This window comes from Lacerta agilis, chromosome 14 (genome assembly GCF_009819535.1).
Source record: "Lacerta agilis isolate rLacAgi1 chromosome 14, rLacAgi1.pri, whole genome shotgun sequence".
Taxonomy (NCBI): domain Eukaryota; kingdom Metazoa; phylum Chordata; class Lepidosauria; order Squamata; family Lacertidae; genus Lacerta; species Lacerta agilis.
In genome coordinates, this window is record NC_046325.1 from 6924104 (window position 1) to 6946638 (window position 22535).

General features: G+C 40.0%; 3 protein-coding genes across 3 annotated transcripts; all 3 read left to right on the plus strand.

Annotated features, from left to right (window-relative positions):
* The first annotated feature begins 209 nt into the window (after positions 1–209).
* LOC117058912 (vomeronasal type-2 receptor 26-like) lies at positions 210–4702 on the plus strand. The gene is made up of 4 exons (XM_033170326.1): positions 210–1004; positions 2199–2426; positions 3058–3184; positions 3801–4702. Exons 1-4 carry the CDS (start codon positions 210–212, stop codon positions 4700–4702), a joined length of 2052 nt encoding a protein of 683 aa, XP_033026217.1.
* Positions 4703–7345: 2643 nt separating this feature from the next.
* LOC117058913 (vomeronasal type-2 receptor 26-like) lies at positions 7346–14123 on the plus strand. Its single transcript, XM_033170328.1, has 6 exons — positions 7346–7521; positions 8314–8605; positions 9177–10040; positions 10502–10597; positions 12136–12262; positions 13222–14123. The coding sequence occupies exons 1-6, from the start codon at positions 7346–7348 to the stop codon at positions 14121–14123; spliced, it is 2457 nt and encodes an 818-aa protein (XP_033026219.1).
* Positions 14124–17509: 3386 nt separating this feature from the next.
* LOC117058914 (vomeronasal type-2 receptor 26-like) lies at positions 17510–22181 on the plus strand. Its single transcript, XM_033170329.1, has 4 exons — positions 17510–17800; positions 19213–19440; positions 19769–19895; positions 21259–22181. The coding sequence occupies exons 1-4, from the start codon at positions 17510–17512 to the stop codon at positions 22179–22181; spliced, it is 1569 nt and encodes a 522-aa protein (XP_033026220.1).
* Positions 22182–22535: the final 354 nt, after the last annotated feature.

Consider the following 22535-nt stretch of genomic DNA (forward strand, 5'->3'; position numbering starts at 1 on the left):
GAGCTTTGGCCTGCTCCCAAAATTTATCTTATCACCTACAACAGTCTTCTTAAAGAGCTTTTCCCCTGCCCTGATAAACATTCCTATTTTGCACAGGTCAACATGCTCAGATGCTCCTCTTAAAATATTTGTGTTTTCCCCATCAGTTCACTTATGGCTCATTCACCTCTGAGCAGAGTGACACAAGACAATTGCCTTCCTTTTACCGGATGGTCCCAAGTGAAGCAAACCAGTACATTGGGATCATTAGCTTGCTGAAGCATTTTGGTTGGACCTGGATTGGGCTCTTTGCTGTGGACGATAACAGTGGAGAACAGTTCATACAGACCCTGGAGCCATTGCTTTCTCAGAATGGAATCTGTTCAGCCTTCACACAAAGAATCTCCAACCAACATGATTTAACGAATATCAATGCATTTAACATATTAGCTTCTATTATTTACCTAGCTTTCTCAGAAAGCAAAGTCAGTATCTTTGTCATCTATGGAGATTCTATGACCATTCTATGGGTGAATGCATATGTGCTCATAGGATTTCCTAGCTACAATGAAAGCACATCACTTGGAAAGGTGTGGGTTATGACAGCCCAGCTGGATTTTACATTAACAGGCGTTCAGAATGTATGGGACTTTCAATTGTTCGAAGGGGCCCTGTCCTTCACAATTCACTCTGATGAGATTCAGGGATTCAAGGAATTTCTTCAGGTGGTAAAACCTGGCTGGAATCAAGCAGATGGCTTTCTCAAGGACTTCTGGGAGCAGGCATTTAACTGTTTATTTCCAGACCCCCAGGAGCTGATCGAGGTTGGTGGATCTTGTACTGGAGAGGAGAGGTTGGAGAATCTTCCTGCAACTGTATTTGAAATGCACATGACTGGCCACAGCTACAGTATCTATAATGCTGTCTATGCTGTGGCACATGCTTTGCATGCCATAGAGTCATCTCGATACAAACACAGTCCAATGATGAGTGGCAAAAGTATTCAAGATCTCCAGCCCTGGAAGGTAGTGTATTCACAAAGAAATAATCTCATTTACATGAAGCAAATAGCACAAAATCATACAGCTTTCAATTTTCTTCTTTAAAATAATAATAACAATACCATACCTTACGTTTCCCGGGTGGGTTACCACATTAAAGCAATATTAAAAACAGTTTAAAACAAGTTACATTAACCAACAAAAGGTGGGATATATATATATATATAAAATGTGTGTGTGTATTCTCTTCATTTTACTCACCTCAATGAATTTTATTCACTGCCTCAATGAATTTGTATAACTCCACAACCACCTTTCCTGATTCAGATGGAACAAAAAAGTAGAGCTGGGTGTCACCTGACAATCCAACCCAAATCTTCTGATAAAAGCTTCTAGAGGCTTTATATAGATGTTAAATAGCATTTTTTTTCACAGGGGAGGGGGGATGGAACCTTGAGTGACACCATTGGACTGTTTTCATGGTGTTGAACAGTAGTTTTGGACACATAATTCACTGAGCTTTATAGGAGTGGCGGGGAGGTTCAACATTTCTTTCTATACTTGGAGCTTGAAACATTAAGCTGTAAATATTCAGGCTTCTTGCAACTATAAGAAGGCTATATACCATGGACTTCTCTGCTATAATATGAGAGGCCCTTATCGGTATTGGCATACCACAGATTCTGGAAGACAGACTTTCTTAGGAAGACTTTTTCCTGAACATAAATTCTGGTTTTATTTTTTTGACTTGTTTTTTTATAACTATTTTGACTGTTTTATTTCATATCTTAATGAATCATGCTCTAAACCATCAGCAGGTTTGTTATTGTACATTTATTTATTTATTTTATAATTGTGAGTTGCTCAGAAGTTTTCGGCAGAGAAGCAGAATATAAATTAATGAATAATACTATTTTTTAAAATACCTGCATTCATATTTTGTATATTTGCATTTATGTTCTACTTTTTTGTCAAACGAACACAAGGTAATGGATCCAGTTGGTCCCTGGCCCCTCAGGTTGAATCCTGATCCCCCAAGGTCTTAGTCTGACACTCTAATGTCAATACTGTATTGGTTCTCTTGCCTTAACTATAACCTGTTACAAAATCGTTGTAAGATGAAAATACATAAGCAATGTAATCAAGGAAAAATTTCAGCATATTGGCTCCAATAGGCTTTGATCCCATTCCTAACCACCCTTGTTCTTCTTCAACTAGCTGAACCCATTTCTTGAAGGCATTTTGTTTAATAACTCCATTGGAGAAGCAATCTTTTTTCAAGATAACAGGGAGAGGAGAGGTGGATTTGACATAACGAACATGGTCACTTTCCCAAACAAATCATTCAAGAGAGTCAAAGTTGGAAGGGTGGATGCCAAGTTTAAGGAAGCAAAAGAGTTCATCATTAATACAGATATAATTGTGTGGCACAGGAGTTTTAACCAGGTTTGGATTCTTGATAAGCTTTATGCCTTCTGTCACGTTGGTTGGAGATACAAAAAGATTCTTGTCTCCCAAAGAATTGGTGTTCATAACACAGATCAGATGGATAATTAATGTCAGTATGTATTGTACTGAAATGTCCCCTGGATGGGAAATATTCTTAAGAAAATGTCTAAATTAACAGCTTCTTCTGAGGAAAGAATTCATCTTGGCTGCTGCTGTCGTTGGGAGGTTTTCACCCTTTGCTAACCAAGCCACATTTACACCTTACATTTAAATCACAATTCGACCACTTTAATTAAAATGGCTTCCCCCTCAAAATCTTAAGTACTGAAGTTTGTTAAGGATGCTGAGAGTTTTTAGGAAAACCCTCTATTCCCTACTTAGCTACAATTTCCAGAGTTTCCTGGGAAGAGGGATTGGTTATTAAACCATTCTGAGAAGTGTGGTTCTAAACAATAGACTACAAAAATAATGCATTATATGCTCAGGAATGTTTGGGCACATTTCGGCATGCTTATATTGAATGTACCATGTTCTGAATTCTTCCATGTTCATCGTGTGATTATGGAGTAAACAGAGAGATTGTCAATTTCTCCCATTCTACTGATCTCTTCTTCCCTTTTATGGGCAGGTGATGCCTGTCTCTGTGTGCAGTGATTCCTGCCATTCTGGTTATCAGAAGAAAAAGAAGGAAGGAATGAAGTTTTGCTGCTACAGTTGCGCCCTGTGTCCAGAAGGAAAGATTTCCACCCAGAAGGGTAGGTTTCTCTAGATGCTTTCTGTCCATACATTTGATTATGAGTGGGAACGAGCTTTTTTGAGGGGGGGGGCATTTAAAAAAAAATTAGACAATTTTTTATTGCACTTTCTGTTATCCTTTTTGTGGTTTTTAAAAATGTCCTCAAAAAGGTTTCCATCAATCAAATTATTATAAAAAACTGACTACAACCTAATGAAATTAAACAATTTACAGCCTCCCAACCTATGATTATTTCCTACATGATACTCAGTGTGACCACACACAACCCTCCCCATGGATCTCGGGGCTCAGGCTGGTTGATATGGGGAGAATCATTCTGAAAAATGACTTAATGTAGGGACAGTAGAGGGAGTAGCTCCAAATACAGTGTCTGAAAGCTGGGTGTGAGAGACTTGCCTGGCTTTTCACAATTCAGATAGTGGATTATTTGGATTATTATTTTATGTTGACTTGTTCTTCGTGTTTGTTGAAGGGCATTTTAGTATTTATTTCAAAAATAAATGCTGTTTTACAGTATTATTTGTAAAACAGTTGAAGCATTGTTTTAAAATTAAGTTGTTTGCACATTTCATATGCAATTTTTGCATTGTGATGATTGCTCTTTATTGCTTCAGATACGGATGACTGTTCCAAATGCCCAGAAGATCAGTATGCAAGCAAGGACAGAGATCGGTGCATCCTGAAACTGACAATCTGTCTGTCTTATGAGGAACCCTTAGGGATCAGTTTAGCCTTGGTTGCTATTTCTTTTTCCCTCATCACAGTCGCAGTGTTAGGAACTTTCATTAAGCACAAAGATACCCCCATAGTCAAAGCCAACAACCGTGACATCACCTACACTCTCCTGGTCTCCCTCCTGCTCTGCTTCCTCTCATCTTTACTTTTTATAGGAAGACCTCAGAAGTTGACTTGCTGTCTCCGACAATCTTCCTTTGGAATCATCTTCTCTGTAGCAGTTTCATGTGTATTGGCAAAAACTATCATTGTTGTTGTAGCTTTCATGGCCACCAAACCAGGGTCCAGCATGAGGAAGTGGGTGGGGAAAACATTGGCCAACTCCATTGTCCTTTTCTGCTCTTTGATTCAAGCAGGCATCTGTGTAGTGTGGCTAGCAACTTCTCCCTCCTTCCCCAATTTGGACATGCAGTCAGTACCTACACAGATCATATTGGAATGCAATGAAGGGTCTGTCCTCATGTTTTATCTTGTTCTGTGCTACATGGGCCTTCTGGCCATCATCAGCTTCACTGTGGCTTTCCTGGCAAGGAAGTTGCCAGACAGTTTCAATGAAGCCAAATTCATCACCTTCAGCATGTTGACGTTTTGCAGTGTTTGGTTGTCATTTGTTCCAACCTACCTGAGCACCAAGGGGAAATACACGGTGGCTGTGGAGATCTTCTCCATCTTAGCTTCCAGTGCTGGGTTATTAGGCTGCATCTTTGCCCCTAAATGCTTCATCATTTTGCTGAGGCCTGACTTGAACAATAGGGAGCAGCTAATAAGAAAGAAAGATTAGTGACTTTTTCTCCCCCCTACTCTCATTGCAATTCGAGACCCCCCCAGCAACCCCAAAAAATGAAACACAATGACACAGGATTTTAGTTTAAGTTTTTGGGCAAAATTTAGGCCACAACTTTATTGAATACAGAATGTGAGTGTTATTGGCTTAGACATTGGAAGAATCCAAACTATATCAGACTCCCTCCCACTTTCACAGGGAATCTGATAAAGGGTGAACACTGCCAGAAGGAGCACCCCCATAGGGTCCTTACTGGCGCTCACCCCCAGTGTCCTTGTGGGGTCCTGGTCTGGCCTTAGCCCCCTCTGCGGGGTTTTGGAGAAGACCCAGGCCAACCCCTAGATTCCTTTAACAGAATACCCTTGAGCTTGGAAGGGCAGGTGATGGCCGCACCTCCCCTCCCCACATTCCTCTAAACCAATGCCTAACCACCAAACCTTACAAAGTTGTGATGGTTGCTAAGAGGTGGGCAAAAACCAAGTGGCCACAACCAATCTACCACATTGGAAAAAAATTCCTACCCAGCCCCCGTTCCAAAACAGGCAACCAACCAAAGTCCAAAGCAGGGCCAGACATGTGTGGGTTGGTGTTCGGCAGCACGAAGCAAGAGAGGGTCCTCACATCACACTGCCGAATAAATACCCCCAACCTTGCCACATTGCCTATTGGGTAAAGGCCAGAGGTTTAATTGTGGCACCACCGGCTGGAGCAATGCAAAGCCCCGCCCACAAGCTGGTTGGGGAAGAGTTCCAGCGCCGTGCACAATATGGACCCTCTGTTAGGAGGATCCAACTTGTAGGCTTTAACGTTTTGGAAAACTTACTGCTTTGGTGCAAGGAGTTTGAAGTTTCTCATCATTGAATTGCATTGGAGCCTGCCGCTTTTGGCTCAATCTCGTCGTCGTCCCGTCCCCCCCACCCCCGCTCTTTTCAGAATGGTGAGCAGGACAAGAGAGCTCAGAGATCACTCCTGCTGGACCCCTCAGAACCCAAAAAGGACATTTTGGGCTTTCTTGGTGGTGCACAGTGCGCAATGCTTCTCCCAAAACCCTCACGATGAGCAAGCCATTCACGGAGAACAGAGCACACCGTCCAACACTATTCCGTGGCAACCTTGAAGTCGTTCACATTTCTTAAAGCTACAACTTTAAGAAAGCTACAACTTTCTGAGCAGTGTCTTGATTCTCAAAGGAACACATATCCTGGGTGAGTGCCTGGGACCCCCTGGAATCTTGCCATAGCTTGGCAGGGATTCAGAGTGGCATTCAATTTGTAACAAAACTATTTGAATTACACTGCCCTTTTTACCAGCTTAACTTATGCTGGGTTGGCAGGTCACGTGACTGAGCTGAACATATTACGTAGACAGCCTAAGTCTCCCCTCTCAGGTCCCACCACACTCTCAAAAGTCCCTTCTTGGGGACTTCCCCCAGCCTGGGCTCAGTTAGCTGAGCCAAAACAGAGCCAGGCCAAACAAATGTTGTGAATTTTTGGGTGAACCAGGATTGGAGACATCTCTGAAAAGTGTTATTTTGGGGTGCTGGCTCCCGGCCTATTATGGCCATACAGAGGGCTGCGGGAAAACTCAAAACGTGTTTATTCAGAGCAAGGGCACCAAGCTGGTCATATACACAGGGTACATGATACCCCCCCTCAAATTAATATTTTGGTCATTCAGGTCCCATAGGTTCTGGGGCCACACAGTAATTGCACACTGTCAAAGGCAATTAGACAAAAATATAGAAAGGACACAATGCACCCTTAAAATATGGTTCAGTCCAGTACCTCATGATAACAGTTTTGGGGGGAATTCTAAAGTAATCTTAAAGGAGGTAGGATTTCTATTGAAACAAAGGTGTGCCCTTGCTACTTTTTCGCTTAACAAATTGAATACCCTATATTATTATTATTATTATTATTATTATTATTATTATTATTATTATTATTATTATTATGTCATAGTGTGGTATAAAGCTTATGCCATTCAAATATAATCAAAATGTTAAAAATACCGTTGTTGAACACTGTTCCTTTCTGGAGTTCAGTTCCTATGGGGATCTCTTTGCCACCTGCTACTTGTGCCACAGGGAACAGTGGAGACTTATTATCAGATCTGGAAAAGGAACTAACATGTTTACAATGGGGAGGGTGGGGGAAGGAATGCTACTCGGGACCCAAATGCTAAAACACTGATTATTGACCACTGGGATCATGGAAACCCTCATGACTTCTTCACCTGCCCAAAGGAAACTAGAAAACAATCGACAAGTAAGTCTGAAAAGGATTATAAATACTCCCTCTGTGCCATGTGCAGCTGAGAGCGGGGACAAGAGGTAGGCAGGGCTCTGTCATTTTTGTTTCAGAAGTGAAACTTCTTTATCCCAGCTTTATTCCGGTTTACATCAGCCAGACCTGAAATTTGAAAATATCTGCTAGTACTGAAGTCATGCATTTGTATCTCTATCAAACCCAAGGCTGATCTATTTCTCTTAGGACAGGTATTGCGAGAATTATCTACCAACCAATGTAGCCTGTTAAATCTGGCAGTGCCTGCTGATGAACAGAGCAGAGCCTCAATCTAGAGGGAAGCTTCGCTGATGGGATGCTTTGCCTTCTGATGCTCTTACCTTTGCTGGCTGCTATGGCGTCCAAAGTAGATACTCTGGAGTGTGTTGAATATGATCCCCACCCTGTCCCACACGAGTGGTTCCAGACAGGAGCTCTCTTCATTGGTGAAATTGCTTCTCTGGTAGTTTATCATCCAAATGAGTTTTCCTTCAAAGAAGATCCTTATCAGAATATGTTTGATGTTCCAGAGTAAGGAACTGCTTCTTTTGCTCTGCATGTTCTAAAGCTGTTTAGATCACACACACAAAAATTAATTAAGTGACAGAATGCCCCCCCCCGCAAATAAAGTGTAGGCTTAGCCAACCATATTCAGACTGTGTGTCTTTTGCATTGTCTCTCTCTCTCTCCCCCCATTCACTTTTCTATAGTGAGAACTGTTTCCATTTTTGAATGTGACAAGAGTTTTGGGAGACAGATTGCATTTTTCTTTATTTGGACCAAATTTCCATGTAGGCAGATGCATGTAACTTTTCTGTGGTACACCTAAACAGGAAAGACTGGGGGAAAGGGTGATTCAATTAAAAAAATTCAAAGTCAGTCCTGTCACACTTAAGGGGGGGATGCTTCCATGAGAACTATTCTCTTTTTACCTAAGATGTGAATGCCAAAGTTGGTTAGGTATAGATAGTTTATGTACTATTTTTTAATGCTAACAACCAGGAAATGAAAATGAGATTAAAACAAAGCCGAATTTGTTGATCAGCAAGCAAACTGCTTGAAGTTGGGCTTTCGTTGCTGTATTCACAGTAGAGCCCCAATGGTCAGATCCTGCATTTTCCTCTATTTTATTGCAGTTTTTCTGTTGCGTCATTCTACCAGGATAAATTTCTTATGTTCTTGGATTTTTGTAATAACCTGTGTACTATGTTCTTTTAATTTATCTACTTGAATCTGTCAACTGAGGATGCACAAAAAGTCTGCTGATAATACCAATTATCCTTGATAGACAAAGGGATGATTAAATTCTACCTCTGTATGCAGAACGGTGACAAAATTCTACCAGCACATCCTTGCCTTGGCATTTGCTGTGAACGAAATCAACGAAAACCCTAAGATCCTACCCAATGTCACACTTGGATTCCATATCTATGATAGCTACTATGATGCAAGGATGACTTATCGTACCACTTTGGAGGTGCTCTTCAGATCACACAGATTTGTCCCCAACTACCAGTGTGACAGACAGAAAAACCTCATGGCTATCATAGGGGCACTTGGCTCTGAGACCTCTAACTTTATGGCAGATATTATAAGTTCCTATAAGGTTCCGCAGGTAGGAATTCTCTCTCTATATATTTAAATTTGTGTGAGAGACTGATTTAGGCTCTTCTTTCTTATGCTGAACTTGATTTTGTAGTTCAATAAGAGTGAATTCACAAAAGCAGCGTTATTCCAGGTAACATCAACCTAATACCTAATCTGAGGTATTTTATTTATTCTTCTATTAGTACTTAACATTGATTATTACTTTTTTGGCATTTACTTGTCCGTGACCTCTTTGAGTTGTTGGCGTATTTTAATCCTGCCTTTAAAAAATAGTGCTGCCTTTAGATTCCCCCCCCCTTTAATACTGGTTTCAAAGTATGCCTTTGTTTAAATATTGTAAGCCACTTTGAATTACCTTGATAAGAAAGCAACCAATAAATAGTTGTAATAATAATAATAATAATAATAATAATAATAATAATAATAATATGTTCTAGATTCTTGGGGAAATTCCACCAGAAGTGTTATCTTTAACTCTAGGCTCCCAAAGATGGTTTAAAGAAATAATGGTTGTATAATCGGGAGCATAAAGTCACTCTTAACAGTTCCCTACAATATCCCTACTTTTTTCCCCCCAGCTCACATATGGCTCATTTGCCCCACAAGAGAATCATATCACACAAAAGCCATCCTTTTTTCGTCTGGTGCCAAATGAAACCCAGCTGTATATGGGGATTATCCGGTTACTCCAATATTTCAAATGGACATGGGTTGGGCTTCTTCTGGTTGATAATAGCAGTGGCGAACATTTCTTGCAGACGCTGGAACAATTGTTTTCCCAATATGGGATCTGTTCAGCATTCATAGAAAGAATACCACAAATAGCTCACTGGGATAACTTGGAGGAACTTGGTAATATAGCCAGAAATGTTTGTTTATATTTCAAGGATAAGAAAGTGATTACATTTATTATATATGGAGAATTATTGACTATACCATGGCTGAGAACTATTATATTTATACGAGACACTGGAAATGAGAAGAACACACCACTCAAAAAGGTGTGGATTATGACAACCCAGGTAGATTTACTATTAACTGGCCATCAAAAGGGCTGGGGGCTCCAGATGTTCCAAGGTGCAATTTTATTTACAATCCACTCCAAAGAGATTGTGGGGTTTAGAGAATTTATTCAGACCATGAAACCTTATGGGCCACAGACAGATGGTTTTCTGAAGGACTTTTGGGAGGAAGCTTTTGACTGTGTGCTTCCTAACCCCAATGTGGCAATGGATGTTGACCAAACATGTACTGGAGAGGAGAGTCTGGAGAGTCTTTCTGGGCCACACTTTGAGCTCCTCATGACTGGCCATAGTTATAGTATCTATAATGGTGTTTATGCCGTGGCTCATTCTTTGCACGTTATGGGCTTGTCTCGATCCAAGCAGAGAGCCAATGAGAAAGGTTTCAGTACTGATCTTCAAGATGTTCAGCCTTGGCAGGTAATGTCCCTACAATGAAGTATTTTTTTATTTCAATAAACAAATTAGTAGAAGGTGAGACTATATTCAGCTTTCTCCTGCAATAATCTCTGAGGAAATGAAGTTGGGCATTTTATTGGTAGGAAGCATTTTATAGTTTTATGTTTCTTTAGGCATCTGAAGTATGAATATACAAAGCAGGATGAATTCCACAATCCCTGGCATTTAGTCATGCTGAATGCATGGTGAGAATTGTAGTCCAACAACTTTTAGAAGTCACTATCTGACATAAGATGAACTCTCCAATTTGTTTACATGGCACATTCTTTTATTTATTCCTTCTCTCTTAGCTCCATCACTTTCTTCACAAGATTTCATTTAACAACTCAGCTGGGGAAACCATTTCCTTTAATGACAAATGGGAAATGGGAGGTGGCTTAGACATCATAAACATGGTCATATTTCCAAATAACTCTTTCCAGAGAGTGAAAGTTGGTTGGATTGACCCAGATGTTCCTGAAGGAGAAGAACTCATCATTCATGAAGATATAATTGTTTGGCACAGTGGTTTCAACCAGGTATGGATTCTGGCATGGCTGGATGATGACATGGACTGAAGCAGCTGCAGTCAATGGCATTATAGCCCAGGGCTGCCTTGCTGCATGTCCAGGCAGTATTCTGCTTGATCATGCCAAGAGAAAATAATGCAGCACTGGTTACAAGTCCCCGGGGACTACAATTCTCACCATGCATTCAGCACTTGTCTTGCCAATCACCGGAACTGATTGAAACAAAAATAACATTCTTGGTAATACATTCATTTTTATAGTCAACACTCTACCTAACAGTGAAAGTTTCATTCCCTCCCAAATTTGCAAATTTCTTTTAATATCTTCCCAGGTTTTTAACTAATTATCATTATACAGATTTATATTATTTGCTGTTAACCACACACCTAGATAATTGACCTTCCTTTCAATATTTAGAGCTGACACATTTGTAATATATTTTTACTCTCATCATTCTTTTCTTTTTTTTTTACCAAGAGTTGCTACATGTCTACATTTTTTAATCTCTTGTAATACTTACAGGATGGACTCTATTGGTTATTCTACAGATATCACCATGTCGTCTGTGGAAAATTTTAATTTACATTGTCTCTGTCCCACTCTTATGCCTTTAATTTCTTGATTCCATGTTATTCCTTGCGCCAATACTTCTAAAACTGATATAAACAATGTGGGTGACAACGGGCAGCCTTGTCTCATTCCTTTAGTTATTTTGCAATTCTCAGCCAGGACTTTATTTACTTTCAGATTTTATTCTATGCAGATCAATACCTGCTTCCTGGAGGGGACCTCCTCTTTACGGCCCTGATGTGAAGCCAGTTGATATACTCTTATTAAATATATATATATAATTTTTTTTACCTTGTCCAAATTGGTCCAAATTCCTGTTACTTTTAAAGTCACTGCTTTAATGGCAGCACTTGAGGCATCTTGCTGTGAAGTCTCGATTGCGCTGTGTGTCTGCGCTCAATCTTGGAGCTCCCATGGCTCCTTCCAGAACTTTGGTGGGCTCCTAAAGAGCATTCTCCAACACTGCTGGACACCAGATTTTCTTTTCGGGCTTTTTAGAGAAGGTGCTTTGCCCATGCTCCCTTCCGCAGAAATCGGGTCACTCAGGATGAGCGATCCCTGTCACCCACCATAGCCCACAGAAGACCTGGAAGTCCCTAAACCATGACTGAAATCTTTGACTCAACTCTGATCACAGAGATAACTGTATATCAACACATCCATTGCCTGGAGAAAGAATTCCTTGGTTCACATTGAATTATTTTTTTTATTTTCTTTCTTTCCTATTGGTTTCCCTAGTGATTAGTATGTGTGTGGGCATTGCCATTCAAATGGAGTTGTGTGGGACTTACTTACCCACCCCATATTTTATTCAAGTTGGCACCCCTGATTTGTATTATCAGAGGTGTTTTCCTGAATGTCCAATAGAGTGTCACTATATCCTTAAATTATCTGAGGTTTAGGGCAAGATCAACAACTGAAATATCTCTCTTTCTATTTTAATCTCCCTTTGTAACACCTTTCATGGTTATTGATAGGTGATGCCCATTTCTTTGTGCAATGACTACTGCCACCCTGGTAACCAGAAGAAAAGGAAGGAAGGGGAGAAGTTTTGCTGCTATGATTGCACTCCATGTCCAGAAAGGAAGATTTCCAATCAGCTGGGTAGGTTATGTAGTACCCCAATGTTTCCATCACACAGGGCAAATTTAAAGAGTTGTGTCAGATGACTATTTAAAAGTAAAAAACAACAACAACAAACTTCTGAACATTTCAAAGCAATATTCCATTCACTGGGAGCAGAAAGTCTGCAAATTCTATATACAGTCATACCTCTGTACAGGCAAGTACCTGTACAACTTTTAGAAGACATCTAAAGACAGCTGAGTATAGGGAAGGGTTAAAAAAAAACCCGCTTAATATTCTATCATGTTTTTATATATGTTGGAAGCCGCCTACATATAAGGCTGAGGTAACCCAGTCAGATGGGTGGGATTGAATTATTATTATTATTATTGAATAGGATGTCCCTAATTTCATTGGAGAAATGTTGGAGAGTATGCCTGTGGCATAGTCCTCCAAGGCCTGGGGCAAGTGTATGCAGTAGCCCTTCCCCTCTGCACAGGTCTGGTAATAAGATATCTCTATATTCTCTTGCATAGTGGAAGGGGACCAGAAAAGTGTCAAAGGTCCCAAGGAAAGACTTGCATGGGGAAAATGTCACTTGCTCAAGGAAGGAACATACAGTATTACTCCAAGGTTTCATCTTTTGAAAATATGCAGCACTAATTAAAAAACCCACAATGAGTCTACAGAATGATTTAAGACATTGAAGAGTCACTGAGCTGCCTCAAGATGTCTTCTTAACAGCATAGTGGAATTTAGGATTGCGAATGCTTTACCTGAATCGCTTCATTTGACTTGTGATTTAGGAAGTACACAGAGCTTATGCACACTCCAGATAAGCAGAATTGAGACAATATGAATTTGTGTGACGGCTGTCACACTCGAAACCATCCAACAAAGGTTATACATGTTGTAATTGATATATACTAGGTAGAGTGGAGAACAGTTCATAGGCAACAAATACTGATATGAGAAATTTCCATTTATTTATTTTTTAGATATGGATGTCTGTTTCACATGCCCAGAAGATCAATTTCCAAGTAAGGAGAAAGATGAATGTTTGCCTAAAATCATAAACTTTCTTTCTTATGAAGAACCTTTAGGAATCACTTTAGCCTTCGTTGCTGTTTCTCTTTCCATTAACGCAGCCTTGGTGTTAGCAGTTTTCATTAAGCACAAGGATACACCCATTGTCAAAGCCAACAACCGAGGCCTCACCTATACCCTCCTCATCTCCCTCCTGCTCTGCTTCCTCTCTTCATTGCTTTTCCTCGGCAAACCTGGCAAAGTGACCTGCCTTCTCCGACAAACAGTGTTTGGCATCATCTTCTCAGTGGCTGTTTCTTGTGTATTGGCCAAAACCATCACTGTAGTGATAGCTTTCATGGCCACAAAGCCAGGATCCAGCATGAGGAAGTGGATGGGGAGAAGACAGGGACAGTCTGTTGTTCTTTCCTGTTCCCTCATTCAAGCAAGTATTTGTACCTTGTGGTTGGCAACCTCTCCGCCATTCCCTGATTTAGACATGCGCTCGGTAACTGGAGAAATCCTTGTGCAATGTAATGAAGGGTCAGTCACCATGTTTTACTGTGTCTTGGGCTACATGGGCTTCTTGGCCGTTTCCAGCTTCACTGTGGCATTCCTAGCCCGCAAGTTACCAGATAGTTTTAATGAAGCCAAGTTCATTACATTCAGCATGTTGGTCTTTTGCAGCGTGTGGTTGTCCTTTGTTCCAACCTACCTGAGTACAAGAGGGAAATACATGGTAGCTGTGGAGATTTTCTCCATCTTAGCCTCCAGTGCTGGGTTACTGGGCTGCATCTTCACCCCTAAATGTTACATCATTGTGTTTAGGCCCCAACAGAACAAGAGAGAACAACTAATTAGGAGAATGTTTTAAGAATCCACCTTGTTTATTTCTGGAGCAGGTGGGACAAGATCATAAATTCCCGAATTGAAACAGTTACGAAGTCGTAAAGATTCGAACCAGAAAGAAGACTTATTTTGATGTAAAATATGGTGGGGGGGGGCCTTTACCTTTTCTTTATATATACCATGTTTGCTACATAAATGATTCGGCAATCCCCCCCCCCCTGAATGCTAATAAACTGACAAAGGGCAAGAGGAGATAAAAGAGAACGGGATTATATTTATGGATTACAATGAAAGATAGAACTGTATGGGGAAATTGAAATGGATTTAAGCACTGAACGGAATAACTTTCTCTGTATTACTATGGGAGGAGATTGCACTTTGGGCTTTGGAGACTTGCCAAGGCTTTGGTGGGATACCGGATCATTATTGAGAGAGTTGAAGGAGAAGGAGAAGCTGGAGACTTGTCAGAGTTTGGGTGGGGGACCAGATTACTCCCTTTCTAGACTTGAACAATTAAAAAAATGGCATGTGAAAGAGTTGAAATTACAGCCTCACTCTCTGGGAACAAAGGACAAGAAAGAGTGGAAGTAGCGATGCTGTGCAGGACATCATGGAGACCAGGAAGAATGAAGAAACAACATGGACCAAATAAATAAATGCAAATATAAAACAAATATCACACACAGGAATTATAAAGGAACAGAAATAAAAAATTATTAAATTTGTTAATACAAATGGAAGTCAAAAACTCTATAGCTGCTGATAAGGGACTAAGATCAAGACGGAATGTAATTGGATTAAATAAGATTTTGGTAGCAGAATGAAATAAAATAATCTTTCCTTGAAATCTAGCACGCGAGAAACCACACAAAATGTGTAATTGGCTTTTTAATTTATATAGATTTGAATTTGAATTGTAATTTGGTATTGACAGAATGTGGTTTATATTGGATTTTAGCAATTTAAAATTAATAAAAATTATTTATATTTTTAAAAAAACAGAAGTAAAATGTAGAGGGGATTTATAAGTGAGATGCTAGCTATAATGTAATTTCATTCTTTATCAATATTTCTGTGAGATCATGGGCAGCAATCCAATAATGAAGCAAAGATTAATAACCAGATATTTAAGAGCAAGTGCTCAAGGAAGGTTTATTTAAACTAAATAGAATGATATAATAGACACCAGAGCAAAGACTTATTGGATCACCATTTATTTTTCTCTAATATCCATGGCAGGGGCTTATCAGAGTTTCATGTTTCTTTGGCTACTTCAAAGATTCTACATTGATTTATACAACTACTATCCATTTAACAACTCCAGATTATGTCTTCTTGGAAAACGTTTAACTGCCTTTTCCACCTTATACTCCGCATTTCCAACTCAGCGGCTGATGAAGCAGCACCATTACTGAAAGCATATGTTTTCTATACAGTATGTATGAATGTATGTATGTGAACTTCTATAAAGTTGGTTACAAAGTGTCATTGAACAGATTCCGTTCTCTTGTTTGTGAGTTATTGCTCTCTATGAGAATCTCATTACCACCTGCCACTTTTTATGCCATAAGAACCAAATGAGTCTTGGTGCCAGATCTGGGGAAAACACAGAACTGAGATCTTTGGTATTAAAAGTGCCACTCAAAACCTGAAGAACTAATTATCTTCACCTGTAAGCATTCAAATCACTGTAATTTGTTCACCTGCCCAAAGCTTCCAAGCTTTTCTATACAACAGGAGAAAATGATCAATAAACAACTCTGGAAGTGGCTATAAATAAACCTGTGTGCCACGGAGAGTAGGAGTTAGGGCAAGAGGCAGGCAGGGGTTTGTCAGTTTCATTTAAGATATTTCCCATTTTCTTCTCCCCTTATCAACCAGACTTGGAATTTCAATGTTGGCAATCTCTGTTAGTACTCAAAGCACACATCTGTATCCTTGTTGATACTGTACTGAGAGACTAATATAGATAGCAGTTTATTGGCACCATCCAATGCACAGTCTTTAAGTCAGGAAGCTCCTATGAACTGATATAGGAGAGCATATGTCCACAAAAAGCTTTGCTACCAGGATGTTGTGGCTGTTGTTGTTCCTACTTCTGCTACCTCCCATGGTGTGCAAACTAGATATCAAGTGCTCCACGAACGATCCCATTCCTGTTCAGCATGAGTGGTACCAAACAGAAGCCCTTGTCATTGGTGGGATTGTTTCTCAGATCACTTACCCTTTGCATGAAATTTTCTTCATGGAACATCCTTCTCAAAAACTGTTTGAGGTTCCAGAGTAAGGAATTTCCCCCTCCCTACTATATGTTCCTAAATGGGCTTATATGAAGGACAGGATGCTCAAAGGAAGTTCACTTTACCTTCCTCCATCCCAATCACCTGCTGAGTCTTGTGCATGTTGTTAATTCTACAGTAAATGTGGACTTTTTGCTCACATAATGAAGGGTCCTTTGTCTTTGGAATGTGACATGGTGATGCGGAGGGCAATTTGTTTCAAAACAAAACCTCTGGCAGTATTAGAAATACGATGATTTTAATTTTCCCTGAAAAGAGGTAGGATGGAACACAATTGCATTCTGATCAGTGCCTTACAAACTACAATGACCAAACACTTTCATGACACATCACCTGAATTGTTATATAACAAGGGTTTCAATGTAGAGTGCAATCCTAAATTTCAACCCACAATACTGGAGTGGGTTAGGATAAGGCAGAGGTGACATGTCCCTGGGTTGTGCTAGTGAGGAGAATTCCAGACCTCAGCTATCCTCAGCATTGCTGGGATTTCTCCCACCAGCTGTAGCCCATAGGACAGCCCTCAAACAAGGGGCTGCCCACACTTATCTCTTTCCAGGTACAAGTCCATACTTTAAACTTCTGTGTCTGAGTGCTCCTTTTCTTTGCTCCGGAGCTTCCCCCATGAAAAACTGCTCTTTAAAGCAATCTGCAGAAAACCTTAATTGCCCTTTATTGCATTTCAGCTTTAAAGAGTGGGCTTTCATGGGAAAAGCTCTGGGGCAAAGAAAAAAGTTCTTGTGCCTAGAAAGGACAGGGCAAAAGGTATCCCAAGAGATTTTGTGATGGGGCAGGGATGGAATGTGGTACCCAGTGACCTTAGCTGTGATGGTATGTGACTGCTTTTAGAATTTCCACTCTGCATAGAGATGCTGGGGATTGAATCTGGAAACTCCTAGAGATTAAGCAGATGCTTTGACATGGAGTTGTAGCAATTCCTTTTTAGAATTTGGGATGAAGGGGAAAATTCAGAAACAGTAGTAATGAACCGAGGATTTTTTATGATCTAAATATTTGGGACCAAAAAAATCCATTGGTATTGTGATGTTACAGCTTTGTATACTATAGAATTCTCTCCTCTAATAATACAATAATTCTCTCTATTGTCAGTATGGTGACAAAATTCTACCAACATGCCCTTGCCTTGGTATTTGCTGTGAGGGAGATCAATGAGAACCCAACAGTCTTGCCCAACATCACTTTTGGATTCCACATCTATGACAGCTACTTTGATGCAAGAATGACCTATAAAAGCACTCTCAGCCTTCTCTTCAAATCACATAGGCTTGTCCTCAATTACAAATGCAACACCCAGAAAAACCTCATAGCCGTCATTGGTGGACTTAGCTCTGATACCTCTTCTCTTATGGCAGAAATTTTAGGCTTCTACAAGATCCCACAGGTAGGATTTGTGTATTGGAGAGGAGGAATTGAGGCAAACAACACTCTTATTGTGTCATTCTGTGAGTAATGTTTTTGTACAAAAAGAGAGAGGAAGACAGTAAAACACAAATCCCAGAAATGGTACCATATTCTGATAATTTCAGAAAAAATCCACTAAAAAAGCCTTTGACTGGACCTGTCACCGAGCCTATAAATTGTTTCAACAAATATTTTTGACAGTCACAAAAAGATACTTCTCCCCATGGTTCTCTTCAATATATTTTCTTTCAGGTCACCTATGGATCATTGCCTCCCCAGGAGTTTCAGACAGCTCAGGTTGCTTCCTTCTACAGTATTGTCCCTAATGAAGCCCTTCAGTATACAGGGATTGTCCGATTACTTCTGTATTTTGAATGGACATGGGTTGGGCTCTTTACTGTTGATAATAATAGCGGAGAATATTTCCTGAAGACCCTGGAGCCATTGTTTTTCCAGAATGGAATCTGTTCAGCCTTCACAAAAGTAATCCCACAACAATCCTACTTGGATGACTTGGATGGAATTATTGATATTGCCTCAAATATTTATGACGCTTTCAGGGATAACAAAGTCAGTGCATTTATCCTGTATGGACAATCGTTGACAATTGCCTGGTTGAGAACTATTATATTTATACAAGATCCTGGCATTAAGAAAAATGCATCATTAAAGAAAATGTGGATTCTGACAACTCAGATTGATTTAATTTCACCAGGCATTCAAAGGGGCTGGGATTTTCAGTTTTTCCAAGGTACCATTTCCTTCACGATTCACTCCAAGGGTGTTTTAGGATTCAAGGAATTCCTTGAGGTCATAAAACCTTCCTGGACTAAAGGAGGTGGTTTTCTCAAAGACTTCTGGGAGCAAGCATTTGACTGCATATTTCCAAATCCCCAAGAGCTGTTGGAAGTTGATGGAATGTGTAGTGGGGAGGAGAGGCTAGAAAGCCTTCCTGTGCCTCTTTTTGAAACTTACATGACTGGCCACAGCTACAGTATCTATAATGGTGTTTATGCTGTGGCTCATGCTTTGCATGCCATGTACTCATCTAAATCCCATAACAGAGCAGTGGCTAAGGGTAACAATATTGAACATTTAGATCTACAGCCTTCGCAGGTAATGTTGGCATTACAAAATCATTTTTATTTTTATTTTGTAAACTGACTGATTAGTATAACATCAAGTTGCATCTGGGTTTCTCTTCTATGTACAACAGATAAAGTTGAGCTGTACACCTTAATAATTGAGAATTCCCCATTTTCTATGTTCATACCAGGTCTATGGTACATAAAACATATAAATGACAGTAGTAAGGAAAGATGAACTCTCCAGTCTCTTGGTATTTCGTTCTATTTTTTCAACTCCTTTCAATTCCCCCCCCCCATCAATTAGCTCCACCCATTTCTTCAAGGAATTTCATTTAACAACTCAGCCGGAGAAACGGTGTCCTTTAATGAAAAAAGGGAAAGAACAGGTGGATTTGACATCATGAATATGGCCATATATCCAAACAAGTCTTTCAAGAGAGTAAAAATTGGAAGGTTAGATCCCGAGGCTCCTGAAGGAAAGGAATTGACCATCAATAAAGATATAATCATGTGGCACAGAGGCTTTAACCAGGTATAGATAGTAACAAAACCAGACTCTAAAATAAGCTCACTATTACTGTTGACCGACATTTTCAAAAACAAGGTGCAACAAATCTCAATTCAAATTTTGAAAAGACCATCTTTTCTGTGGAGGTGAAAATTTACCATGCCTTGATTAAATGTGAGATTGGCTCTAAAGGATAGAGGTAAGATTTTTTCATTTGTCACCACCTGACCCTTTTTGTTTCAATGGGGTATGTTGCTCAACTGTGTGGTCATCAACTTGTTTATTTCCAGGTCAACAATTGAAAGCTCTTCCTTAATTTTTCCAAACTTAACTCCTTTCATGTACTGGATAGGTTGTCCCACTCTCTATGTGCAATGAACACTGCCAACCTGGCAATCGGAAGAAAAGAAAGGAAGGGGGAAAATTTTGCTGCTATGATTGTGTTCCATGCCCAGGGGGGAAGTTCTCCGACAAGAAGGGTAGGTTACAAAGTACTCCAGGTTCCCATCATGAAAGGTTAATAGACATTACTTAGTCACTTGATCTTTTGCAGGTGATAAATGCTGACACTTGATATATAAATGTTTGGCTAGCCAATCATTAAGAATACACATTCATTCATTCATTCATTCATTCATTATTTGTTTTAAAATGGCCACTGTTCGGTGAATCAATATAAATGGGAATTTAAATGGATGGACACAAAACAAATATAAAGGGTTCATTAACTGCTTCATTTTTACTTGCTTATAAAGAGAAGCTACAGGCAGGGGGGGGGGGACCTGGTGTATTAAAAGCCAAAGAAATCAGGTTTTCCATTGCAATATTAGGAATTGATCCAATTTCAATGGTTGGAACCCAAAATGAATGTAATTTCATAATATAAACAAATGGAACAACCAAACAGTTTCTTCCATTGTACACCCTACAACAATGATATCCAGTGTTAAAAAGACCAAATACGTCCCTCAGCTATTTCTGGGAAGTACAGCACTTGGTAGTGATCCTCACAGAACTGGTCAGATGTACTTGTAGTTAAGAACATTACTACATTCAGAATATTACCTGCTGGATCAGGCCAGTGAAGCACTTGATTGAGCATCCTGTTTTCACATCAGATGCGCATAGGAAGCCTGTGACAAGGAAGACGTGAAAGCTACAGCAGTCTCCCCACACATGGTTCCCAGCAATTGATTTTCAGAAACATACTATCTCTGGAAGTAGAGGTAAAATATCGCCATCCTGGCTAATAGCCACTGGTGGACCAATATTGCCCGTGAATTTGTCTAGTCCTCTTTTAAATCCATTGAAGCTCATGGCCATCACTGCCGCTTGCAGGAGTGAATTCCAATGTTTGAATGTGACCAAGTGCCTACGTTTGTCTTTGCTGAACATTCCAACATTCAGTTTCATTGAATGTTTTTAGAGCATTGGCATAGCCAGTGAGGGGCAGAAGGGCAGCTGCCCCCCTAAAGCAAGTAAATAAATATAATTACTTAACTAACATACCAATTGCATCAGAGATAACACAGTTCTGCCCCTCCTAACATCAAACATGCCCCCCTAAAATAAATGCTGACTGCACCCCTGTTTCAGAGTATCATGAGAGAGGGAGAAAAACCAGTTGCATGTATGCTTAGGATATATTTAAAAAAGAAGAATGTCAGTTTAGTTTGATTAAAGGCAACCATTGTGAACAGAGCAGTCAAATGTTGATGTTAAGCATTAGCACAATTGGAGGAATATTTAAGATTGTTTCATAAAATCTTCGGCACATGCAGAAGTGAGCATGAGCAACAAATTCCACAAGAGGTGCTGAACAGTCTCATTTCTATGTTTCAGATATGGATGAATGTTTCCAATGCCCAGAGGAGAAATTTCCAAGCATGGACCAAAATGAATGCATACCCAAAACTACAAGCTTTCTATCTTACGAAGACCCTTTAGGAATCAGTTTAGCCTCAGTTGCTCTTTCTTTTTCCTTGATCACAGCCATAATGTTAGGAATTTTTATTAAGCACAAAGATACACCCATTGTCAAAGCCAATAACCGGACCGTCACCTATGCTCTCCTGGTCTCCCTCCTGCTCTGCTTCTTATCTTCTTTGCTATTCTTGGGGAAACCTGGGAAAGTGACCTGCCTTCTCCGACAACCTGCTTTTGGCATCATCTTCTCTGTCGCTGTTTCTTGTGTGTTGGCAAAAACCATCATTGTTTCCCTAGCATTCATGGCCACAAAGCCAGGGTCAAGAATGAAGAAATGGGTAGGGGGGAAAATGTCCAGCTCTATAATCCTTTCCTGCTCTCTCATTCAAGCAAGCATTTGTATTGTGTGGTTAGCAAGCTCTCCTTCATTCCCCGATTTAGACATGTACTCTGTAAAAGAAGAAATCATTGTGCAGTGCAATGAAGGCTCAGTGACCCTGTTTTACTGTGTCCTGGGCTACATGGGTCTCCTGGCCACTGTCAGCTTCCTTGTGGCATTCCTTGCTCGCAAATTACCAGACAGTTTTAATGAAGCCAAGTTCATTACCTTCAGCATGTTGGTCTTTTGCAGTGTGTGGTTGTCTTTTGTTCCAACCTACCTGAGCACAAGAGGGAATGACCTGGTAGCTGTGGAGATCTTCTCCATCTTGTCCTCCAGTGCTGGGTTACTGGGTTGCATCTTTTTTCCTAAGTGCTACATCATTGTGCTGAGGCCTGAGCTAAACAACCGGGAACACTTAATTAGGAAAAATAAAATAAAGAATCAGTCTGGTTTATAGTTGTGGTGGTAGCATAAGCTTTTGGGATCTTAGAGGTGAGGGTAAGGGTTGGCAAAACTCTTTCCAAGTCCCTTTTTAATACATTTCCTAGTGTCTGAGTTGGCAAAAACTGTCATTGATGATTGGGGGTGCTTTTGTAAAAAAGTAATTATAAACCACTAAATATTCAAAAAGTTCTCTTAAACGATGCACAACAGAAAAATTATCAGCAATATAATTAAAGCAAAGATACAACATGAAACCAGTAAAACAGTAATATAATAGCACATTAAAAGGGGGGAAAGAGGCACTCAAATAAATAAAAATAAAGACAGGGTCCAAACTTATGAGTTATTTAAAGCCTGGGCAAAAATG